At 45.8% G+C, this 11,588-nt stretch overlaps 1 protein-coding gene across 1 annotated transcript; it reads right to left on the bottom strand.

Annotated features, from left to right (window-relative positions):
• Window positions 1-4,104: 4,104 nt before the first annotated feature.
• Window positions 4,105-4,755, bottom strand: LOC131198293 (gastrula zinc finger protein XlCGF49.1-like). The gene has a single exon (XM_058182780.1). It carries the CDS (start codon window positions 4,753-4,755, stop codon window positions 4,105-4,107), a length of 651 nt encoding a protein of 216 aa, XP_058038763.1.
• Between the last annotated feature and the right edge of the window lie 6,833 nt (window positions 4,756-11,588).

The following is an 11,588-nucleotide window of genomic DNA, read 5'->3' as shown; positions in this document are numbered from 1 at the left end:
AACATAGACACAAGGGCAGCCCCATTCTGCGTCACAGTAATAATTGCATGGCCTTCGTTGGCACGTTCAGGTTTGCTTCATTCTCTTCATAGCCTCACAGCCACAACACAATTTTTCTTTCATTCTATCTATCTATCTATCTATCTATCTATCTATCTATCTATCTATCTATCTATCTATCTCTCTCTCTCTCTCTCTATCTATCTATCTATCTATCTATCTATCTATCTATCTATCTATCTCTCTCTCTCTCTCTCTATCTATCTATCTATCTATCTATCTATCTATCTATCTATCTATCTATCTATCTGCCTACCTGTCTACCTATCTCTATCCATCCATTATCTCTCTACTACCGGTAACTAATCTGCTATCGATCCATCCACCCACCCAATTCATCCCTCCTTCCTTTGTGCTTCTATCTGTCTTATCTCTCATCTATTATATCTATCATCTGTCTCTCCACCCATCCCTCATCTATCCATCCAATTCATCCTTCTTTCCATCTTTGTCTTTGTGTTCTGTCTATGTCTGTCTATACCTACCTACCATCTGTCTCTATCCATCTCTACCAAATTACTGTTGATCCATCCAATCAATTTATCCTTCTTTCCATCTCTCCTGTGTCTGTCTTTCTGTCTCCCTTCTCTCTTAATCTCTCTCCCTCATCTATCCATCCATCCATTCCAATTCATGCCGCCTATATCTTGTTCTCTCTCACACTACCTACCTACCTCTCTATCCTATCAATCTATCATCTATCTCTTCTATATAAATCTATATATCATCTATTTATCCATCTATCAAATCATTCAGCCATTGTTGTGTCTTGCCCGCTCTCACAGCAGCCGGGGCCTTCTTATCTGCTCCCAAACACGGAGGAATGTATGCCTCCCGGCCCCAGTCCTGGCTCCATGCCCAGACAAGCTGAAGAGGAGGGGGCACCTCCCGGTCCCAGCCCTGGCTCCATGCCCAAGCAGGCTACAGAGGAGGGAGCATCCCCCGGCCCCAGCCCTGGCTCCATGCCCAGGCAAACGGAGCAGCTAGACTCCTCCCCCTCCTCCACAGCATGTGAGCCTGAGGAAAGTTTATTTCCAACAGCTTCTGATTGGAGTGACCCTCGCATCAGAAGATTGGATAGGCGGAGGCAACAGAGGGAAGGGAGGGGCAGGCCTTAATGAGTGCTGAGTCATGGAGCCACACCCCATGGCCTATATAAAGGATCTGCTTTCTGGCAGTCTCTGAGTCAGGCAAAGTCGAACTTATCTTGCTGAAGTCACTTTCTGGTCTCCTGCCTGCTCTGAGGACTTTGCTAGGACTTTGGGCAGAGCTGCAGAGGCAAGCCTGATTCGGATTTCCCTGACCCGGCCGTCAGCGGAGGAGTGGGACACGACAGCCACGTACATATATATGTACCTATTATATCGATCTATACCATTTAATGAAAAGAAGGACCAGGGGAGACTCGATAGCAGTGTTCCAGTATCTCAGGGGCTGCCCCAAAGTAGAGGGAGTTAAGCTATTCTCCAAAGCACCTGAGGGCAGGTCAAGAAACAATGAGTTGAAACCAGGAATGAAATCTAAATTTTTTTGCTACTTGTTCTGTGGGCATGGCTTGGTGGGAGGGGTCATGGGACTGGGGGATCAAAAGACTGAAACTCACTAGCAATGTCCTGCTGGAGCAGGGTTGGACTAGATGTCCTCCAGGTCCCTTCCAGCTCTGGATTATCCTCTGAAGCTGCGTCTAGTGCAAGGTTTATACACCTTCCTTCCTCTCTTCCTTCTTGCCTCCTTTCTTTCTCTCTCTCAAAAAAGGAAGCCCCCCCCCACACACAATTTTTCCTCCCATTTTTCCTGACACTTCAAACAATTAATCAGTGGAACAGCTTGCCTCCAGAAGTTGTGAATGCTCCAACACTGGAAGTTTTTAAGAAGATAACCATTTGTCTGAAGTAGTGTAGGGTTTCCTGCCTAAGCAGAGGGTTGGACTAGAAGATCTCCAAGGTCCCTTCCAACTGTTATTCTATTTTTATTCTACCTATTATCTATCCATTCCATAATCTGCCCATCCCTCCTTCCATCGGTTCCTCCATCACTTTCTCTTTTACCTATCTATCCATGCATCCGATCAGTCCTCCCACCCTCTCCCCATCTATCCACCCAATCACTACCTATCTACAAACATTCATCATCTGTACACAACTGACTCCCTTAAAAAAATGCGGTGATTCACTTAACAACGGTGGCAAGAAAGACCGTCAAATGTGATAAACCTTTTTGCAACCGTCTCGCTCAGGGGCAGAAATCTGCAGCTCTGTTGTGGTTGTTACGTCAAGGACTAACTGCATTATAGTGTCCAATTCGTGACAAGCTGTGTTTGTTTTTTTAATTCATTTTTTTAAAAATTCAAGGTAAATTGGCAAAAAATTAGTTCCAAACAGAAGTTAACGAAAATTTATTGTCTCCGAATTCTGAACTGCTTTTCTTTTTAAAATCAAACAGACTTTTGCAATTGGCTTTTTGTGTGTTGTAACGGTGTTTGCAAACGTTTTAACAACCCCAATTCAGCAACTTTCTAGACAATGTTTCTCAACCTTGAAACTTTGAAGGCAAGATGGACTTCATTTCCCAGTTCCAGAGCACTGTAGGTAATGAACATTTACAAAATCCCAACTGCTATTCATATATGCAGATTTTTTTAAACAAATGAGGAATATTCATTAGATCGTGCCCAAATCAAATAAATCTTTTTTTCCAGCAAAAGAGCAGCTGATAGAACATTGTGGGACCCCCGAAAAACAGATTCATGTTGCAAATTCTGTGCTTATTCACACCTGGCACCAAGGACTTAATGTTGAACCTTAGAGCTGGGGGGAGCTCAGAGGTCATCTAGTCCAACCCCTGTCCTGGTGCAGGATTCCATTGCCATTTCTCTACCTGATACATCAGTTGTTTTTCATTTACTGACCCCGTAATCCCTTGCGGGGTGGAGTCACAACTGAATGAAGCGATGTATTTACTGGCCAGATGCCTTTCCTGTTGTCAATGTGGGTTTTTGCAGCAGATATATTCTCATTGTGCCCAGAGAATTATCAGCCTCTACCTAGGATCGAACTCATAGCCTCCTGATTATGAGGTGAGAGCTCCACCTCTAGGCCACTCCACCACTCTACCTGATGCATCAGTAAAGTTTTGAAATATGTGTTGAAGTGATGGTTTGACTCTTTGTTTTTCCATCGTCGACCCTTTAAAATGTGTGGACTTCAACTCTCAGACTGCTGGCTGGGGAATTCTGGGAGTCAAAGTCCACACAACTTCGGAGTCGAGAAGTGCTTCCTGAAAGGGACAAATCGAGAAGAGAGATGGACTGTCTAGCATTCCCAGTCTCGATGGACTTTCATGATCAGGATCCACCCCCTCAATTGCAATAGGACCCAGGAACCAGAGCAGCAATGGGCTCAGGAGTATCCTGGTTGCAGACAGGCTAATGGGCTGGAGTCTCCCGACTCAGACAGACCTGGTTAAGGGTTGTAACTTGGGACAGAATCTATATTTTACATCCCTGCTCCTCGCTCTGTGTAGGGTTCATCAGATGCTGGACATAAACCGGGTTTTTCTCGTAAGACAGTGGTCCACAACCTTCGGGGCCACAGTCCACTACCGGGCCTTGAGCCGTTCAGAACCGGGCAGCAGAAGTGGCGGGCGAGCGTGCACACAATTCCCACTTGCTTGAGCAGTAGCCAAATGCGCACATGTGCACTTGCCCATGGCTTGTGTGGAACCATGCCCTCTCCGTCCTTCATCCAGCCTGTTCGCAATGCAGGGGAGTTTGGGGAACTTGGTCTTAAGACGAAGTTCTCCTTCGCCATGTCCTCTGACCACAGAAAAGTGAAAGAACGAGAAATGCACTTGTACTGTCCACTTTCTTCAACCTGTGCAAAGGTTCCTGCCAGCAAGGCCCTTCCCGCCACTCCCCCTCTGCAAGTCTGCTCTTTGTCCAATCCTTATCAGAGGTGGTGGCCCCCGAAAGGTCCCGTCTTTGCTTTCAAACTCGCATCGATACGAATAAATACGAATAAATAAATCTTGTTCAGTGCACCGTCCTCATTGGTGGCTCTTCTGATGTAAGGCAAGATATTTGGACTGTGTAAATGTCCTGCTACAGTCAGTGCACACAAAGGGTCTCCTTGGGACAAGGGTGGGGAGATTCTGGTTCACTCCTGCCGCTTTCTCCACAGGCTCAGAGTCCAGCGGAGTCTTTTTCGGCTGGATGGGAAGTGATGGACTTGGGTTGCCGTACCCAAGAGCCTTCTTATCCCTGTGGATCTGGAGGTGAGCCTGCATGATGTTTTCATCCCGGAAGTGCTTCTCGCATTCCGGGCACCAATACGGCTTCTCCTGCATCTCGCGTGCCTTCCTGAGCGCTAGAGCTTTACCGTTGCTCTCCGCAAACAAGTGCTGCTCAGCACGGTGAACTCGCTGATGGCTCTCGAGGTGCTGCAACTGACTGCAGGTCTTTCCACACAGCAGGCAACGGAAAGGACGTTCACCCGTGTGTATCCGGTGGTGGATGGTCAGCGTGGTCTGATTCTGGAATGTCTTCCCACATTCGTGGCACCCGTACGGCCGCTCACCAGTGTGCACCCGTAAGTGGTTGATCAGTGGCTGCTTCTGGGCAAAAGGCTTCTCACCTGTGTGCACTCGCCGGTGAGTCTTGACATGTTGCCTTTGGCTGAAGCACTTCCCACACTGCATGCAGGAGAAGGGCCGTTCCCCGTCATGTACCTTCAGGTGGGACAACAGGTCTGTTTGAGCTGGAAGCTGTGCCCACAAACCGAACAGGCGAACGGCCGCTCCGTCAAGTGCGTCATTCGATGCTCACATAGGTCCTGCTGCTGGTTGAAGGTCTTTCCACACTGTGTGCAGCCGTACGGCTTCTTTGGACCTGAAGTCACCCGCAGTTGGTGCAGCAACTGCAGCTGGGCGGTGAGAAATTCTGTGGCCTTAGGGAGGGAACCTGGGTCGGGAGGGTGCTTCCTGTGTAGATGGGTTTTGAGGTGATGCCTGAGATCGCTCTGGGCAGGGAAGGCCTTGGGGCAGAGGTGGCACTCGAATGGGCACTCCCCGGTATGTGTCCGGATGTGGATGGTCATGGCCACATTTGTGAGGAAGGTCTTATCACACTCAGGGCACTTCAGTGACTTTGTCTTTGGCATCAACCGTGGGAGACACCCAGTGTTCAAATTGGACACTGTGGATCTAGTCTGCTCCGCTGGGGTCTCCATTCGCAGCTGCGGGGTCTTTCGCCTCCTCTTGCCCTGGAGCATGCACTGCCAGATGGGCTTCTCCTCTCCTTCCTCCTCATCTTCAGCCATCAGGATCACATCGCCTGCTGGGAGGACAGGGGAAGAGAGACAATCTGATCATCAAGTCAGCGCTGTGATTCCCAGCACCCGCCATTTGGGACGAAAACACAATTCTAGGAAAGTTGGTACACTCCTAACCTTAGCATCCTGTAGCCCAACAGAGAAGAAAAAGGACAGGGAGACAGAAAAGCAATTGAACTCAGGACCAGGAGGCCTCTCCAATAACAGAAGACCCCACCCACTAAGAGACCACTCCTCAACAATTTTAGACGCGCGTGCATTTGGGAGGGAGGAGCATCGGTCTCAGTGGCTGCAGGTCCCAACGGCTGTTGATAAGCCCAAAATCGTCAGTCCAATGATGGCGCACTTATGAAATGTGTATCGAACGTGACACATCGTGATATTTTGGGTGACCCACTAGAGTTCACCAAGACTCACAACAACACCTCCAGGTCACCCTTTGGTTTACGACGGTTCTCTTAATGACTGTTCAAAGTCCAGTGACACTGGAAAAAGTGCCTTATGACCATTTTTTGCATTTATGACCGTTGTTTTGTCCTGGGGTCACATGATCCCCTTTTCCGACCTTTCGATCTGGGGAAGCCAGATTCAACTAACAACTTGTCATTAATTTAAAAGCTGCGGCGATTGACAACTTAACAACTGTGGCAAAAAAGGTTGTAAAATGGGACAAGCAAATTTTACGTCACAAATGTCTCGCTTAGCAACAGAAACGTTGGGTTCAATTGCAGTCGTAAGTTGGACTACCTCTGTATATCAGGGGTGTTCTCCCATCTCTCTGCCTAAAGCTGATCCTCACCTTATGACCCCAATTCAAAGCAGAATTTAACAGTGACAAGGATTCACTTAACAATGGGGAAAAGATGTCGTAAAATGGAACAAAACTCACTTCAACATTAATTGAAATGTGTAAGAACAGAAATTTTGGGCTCTATTGCAATCGTACGTCAACGACGACCCGGAACACAAATTTTAGATGCTAGGATGAGGAGGGAGTAATCCTTACCCAACGATGCCACTAGCTCATAAGTTTCCACCATCACAGCTTGGTGAAGGTCCCTCTGCCAGTCAGCCAAGTGCGCCCACTCGGCTGCCGTAAAGTACACAACCACATCCTCAAAGGTCACCTATAAAGAAGCGAGGGCAAAGCGCACTAAAGTATTTGCCTTAGGCAGTTGCTAAGTGAATTGGGCCTGATTTGACCCCCTTTTTTCCTTCGGTTGTTAAACAAATCACCACAGTTGTTAAGTGAATCATATGGTCATTAAACAAATCTGCCTTCCCACATTCATTGTGTTTGTCGGAAGTTGGCTTATGAGGTCGTAAGTGATGATCACAGGACCCCGGGATGTTGCAAATGGAAATACAGGGGTTGCCTCACGTTACGACCACAATTGAGCCCCAAATTTATCTTGCTAAATGTGACCCATTTTACGACTTATTTTTCACAGTTGTTAAGTGAATCATTGTATTTGTTAAGTGAGTTACACGGTAGCTAAATGAATCCAGTTTCCCCGTTGACATTGCTGGACAGAAGATTGCAAAAGAGGTTCCACATGACCTCTGGACACCTCAACCGTCATAAGTATGAATCCTTCAACACACTTCTGAATTTGGATCACATGATTGTGAAGATGTAGAACGGTCGTGTGAAAAATGGTCATAAATTCCTTTGTCCAGCATCATTGTAACTTTGAACGGTCATTAAATGAAGCGCCATAAGTATGAATCAATTGACAAGCATCTGAACTTTGGTCACCTGGAGATGTGTAAGTTTGAAAAATGGTCGTAAGTATTTTCTTATTTTCAATATTGTCAGAATTTTGAACGGTGGATGACGAGATGTATGAGCCGGTTGCCAAGCACGCAAATTGTGACCACGTGACCACGGGAAATGCTGCGACAGTCATAAGTTCGTGGACCGGCTGCACATCCCTTTTTTCAGTGCCTCGAAAGGTCAAATGGTCGCTAAACGAACCCTTGTGAGGACTGCCCATGCTGAATTTTTGCAAGTTCTTCCAAGTAGTCCTCACCTTACAAGAATCTGCTTAGTGACGATTATGTCACTTAGTTACGACGGCACAGAAAAAGCAACTTATTACTGTTTTTCCACACGTGACTGCGGCTGCATCTCTGTGATGACGTGATTTAAGTTTGGACGATGACAACCGACTCATCTTTATGACGGTCGTAGTCTCCAGGGGGTCACGTGATTCACTTTTTTACAACTTTCTGACGGGTCAATGTGGAAGCCGGATTCACTTAATGACCAGGTGATTAACATTAACGACTGCAGCCGAACGGGGGACGGAAAAAGCTATGGAATTGGCTGACGCACCCTTAACAAAGGCCTCATTTAACGATGTAACTTTGGGGCACCATTGCGGTCGGACGTCAAGGACAACCAGTAAACTGAAGCCCAACGGGAGCTAATCGACTCTATCTGGGTAGCCAGTGCGAATCCTAGCAGTTACCTCAAGATTTCCATCCCCCCAAACAGGAAGATTGGGGGGGGGTCCTGGCCTGCCCCCCCCCACTCCAAACCCCACCTCTCTTGAATCCATTCTCACAGCTGGCTTTTCCCATGCTCAGAGACCCCTTTTCTAGGGAGAGAGTGGCAAATTCAAAACCTTCCCTCTTGAAAAGGGGAGGGGGCGTTTCTCCCCCTAAACTGGAAAAACCCTTGAAATGAAAGACAGCAGTGAATTGAAGCCCCCCTCCCCCCAAAAAATCTGGTAGGATCCAGAGGGTCAGTTCTTCAATAGGGTCTTCCCCTCCCCTAAATTGGGTAGGGGACCCCTCCCCAAGTCCTTTGCCCCCCCAACCCTCTCCCCCAATCCTTCCTTCCCAACTCCAGCACCCCCCCAAAGAATTAGAGGGGGGTCTGCAGTGTGGAAGCTCCACAAAAGTCTCAAAGGCAAGACCTCCAAAGACTCCCCACCCGTGGGGGAGCCCCCTCCCCTTGCAAGGGAGCCCCCCCCTCTTCCTCCCCCAAAGGACTCATCCCTGCAGGGTTGAATCTGAGAAGCTGGGGGGGGGGGGCTCTTGCAGCCAGCCCCGGGAATTGAGGCGGTTGGTGGTCCCTCTGCATATGCTCAGGGGCACCCTTGCCAGGAATTCCTACCGGTGTAGATGCAAGCCCCTCAGCCATCTCGGCCCGGGATGGAAGTGGAGGAGGAGGAGGAGGAGGAGAAGGAAGAAGAAGAAGAAGAAAAAGAGGAGGAGGAATAAAAAAAAAAAGAAGAAGAGAAAGAAAAAGAGGAGGAGGGGGAAAAGGCAACGCCCCAACTTTGCTCCCAGGCTGATACTTCTCCCCCCCCCCCGCTTTTCAAGGAAGCGGAGCGTCCTGGGAAATGTAGTTCCAAGAGTGGGGGCTTCTGCCACCCAGGCACCAGGGGTTTCAAGTTCTCCCCTCTTAAAGCAAGAGTCTCCAACCTTGGCAACTTGAAGACTTGTGGACTCCAACTCCCAGAATTCTGGGAGTTGGAGTCCACAAGTCTTCAAGTTGCCAAGGTTGGAGACCCCTGTCTTAAAGCATCCTGGCTGGGGATTCTGGGAGTCGGAGTCCAGTTGCTGAGCCTGAGAAACCTGCCATATTCTGATGAACCAGGACGTTAAACGAGGCTAGCCCATTTTAGCTAGTCTATTTATTCATTCATTAATTTTATTTGTCACAACAGTATATATAAGCGTAAGCATGAAATAACTATAGGATATATATAAGCATAAATATAATCATAAGTATGTAATAACTATACGAAATTGGATACAATCAAAGGGGACATTAGGACAGGAACGGTAGGCACGCTTCTGCTCTTATGCACGCCCCTACTGTGTGAATTTCGCCCCTTGGCTTCTGTATGATGTTGGCACGACCACAGCCCAGCAAATCTGCTCGCCAAAGAAAGCCATTTTTCCAAAATTCGAATTTCCTGCTTTTCCGCAACCCTTTGCACAGATAGTCCCCGACTTACGACTGTTGCTGTAGTGACCGTTCAAAGGCACTTAAAAAAGCAATTTGTGACCCGTTTTCACACTTACGACTGTCACGTGATCAAAATTCAGACTCTTGGCAATTGACTCATGAGAGTCATAGCGTCCCATGGGTCTGACAGTCAATGGGAAAGCCAGATTCACTTAAGGACCGTGCGCCTCCTTAACCAACACTGTGATTAACTTAACAACTGTGGCAAGGAAGGTGGTAAAAATGGAGGGAAAATGGCCTCCAACCTGTCATGCTAAACGACGGCAATTTTGGCCTCGATCATGGCCATTAAGTTGAGGACCGTCTATAATAATGGTATGTAATAAAGAATATAATAAAGAAATTTCTTTTCCTGGTAGAAATCAAATTCCATAATAAATGTTTATTTCTTTCACCAATAAAATGAGGACGCTGAACGGTTTGGAAAGCATCCCCATTTTATGCCCTGTGCCCATCAGTCACAGCAGCCCTCAGTCCAGATTGGAGCGGACAGTGCAGGAGAAGTCTACCTTATATTATTTTCAAGCTTAAAATTTAAGTTAAAACTTGAAATTCTCTTCTTTCATAGCTTTTTTTCCCTGAATTGTGGCTGAAAAAGGAGGACATTCAGAAGCCACCTTGGTCTCCACAATACATCAGTGGCCTGGAAAATATTAGAACACGCAGAAATGAATGGATTAACGCTGGCTGAATATTATATGATATGGGAATTATTTTATCAATGGTTAGAGAATAAAAATGGAAATTGAAAATAAAAAAGGAGATGAAAGATGAGTAGAAAATATGTTAAGATAGATAGATAAACAATATAATAGTTAGTATTATGATTATTATGCTTAATATTATATTATTATTAAACAATACGTTAAGAGGGGGAAATGAATAAGTTTACTATGCTCAATTGTTTAATATATTATAATTGTAAGATTAGAGAATTAATATCAATGTAGTGAATGTTATAAATTCTGATGGATATTACACAGAGATATCTGTATCCAGACGACACACTGTTTAAGAGAAGATGGAATGTTTATATTTTTTTAAAAAATTAAAAGTTAAAAACAAATATGACAACCAGTAGCCTTTGTGCATGTGTGTGTGTGTGTTTTCAGCACCATCTTGACTATTTTGCTCTGGCATGAATCTCTTACCTTCATTTAAAAATTATATTCCAAAATAACGGATCTTCAAGGGACAGGCAGTTCTCAACTTATAACCATTCATAGAGTGACCATTTTAAGTTACGGCATCCCTGAAAAATGTGACTTAGGACCATTAGTCATACTTACGACCATTGCAGTCTCTCCGCGGTCACATGATCAACATTCAGACACTCAGCAATTGACTCGTATTTATGACAGTCGTAGCGTCCCAGGGTCAAGTGATCCTCATTTGCGATGAGCAAAGTCCACCGATTTGCTTAACAAAGGCGTGACTAACTGGACAATTGCAGTGCTTCTTTTTAGCAATGATGGCCGGAAAGGTCATCAATTGATGCAAAAACTCACTTCAGAAACATTTTGCTGAACGATGGAAATTGGGGCCCGAATTGCGGTCGTTAAATCGACAACCGCCTGGATTTGTGAGATTGTATGCGCCTCCCTCTTGTCAAAGCGAGGCCGACAATATTTAGAAATTCTTCATTAAAATACATAGGTAGTCCTCGGCTTAAGACCATTTAATGACGACGCAAAATTAGAACATCCTAAGGGACTCGCAACCGGTACCTACATGACTATCACACCGACCTCAAAAGATATCACAATTTGGGCACTGGACAATCAACTGGCATTTACGTTGTGACATTTTGTGTAGTTTTTGGCATTTTTATTGTGATGTTCTGTGTAGATTTTTGGTGTTCATCTTGTGACATTTTTTGTGGATTTCTAACATTCATGTTGTGTGGATTTGCTGTGACTTTTGTGTGGTTTTTTTGCAATTACGTTGTGTTGATTGTCGACATTTATCTTGTGACATTTTGTGTAGATTCTTGGCAGAAAAATGTCCCTCGGAGAAGCCGGGTTCACTTAACAACTGCACTGCTTTGGTTAATGACAATCGGCTTAATGACTGCGGCGATTTACTTAACGTCCACAATAAAAATGGTGGTAAAACTGAAGTAAAAATAGTGGTTAAAATGGTGGTAAAACTGGGTCAAATTCGAACTTATGATGGAAATTCTGATCTCAATTGTGGTTGTAAATCGTGATCTTAAG

Source organism: Ahaetulla prasina, chromosome 4 (genome assembly GCF_028640845.1).
Source record: "Ahaetulla prasina isolate Xishuangbanna chromosome 4, ASM2864084v1, whole genome shotgun sequence".
In the NCBI taxonomy this organism is placed as follows: domain Eukaryota; kingdom Metazoa; phylum Chordata; class Lepidosauria; order Squamata; family Colubridae; genus Ahaetulla; species Ahaetulla prasina.
This window is presented reverse-complemented; position numbering and strand designations above follow the sequence as displayed.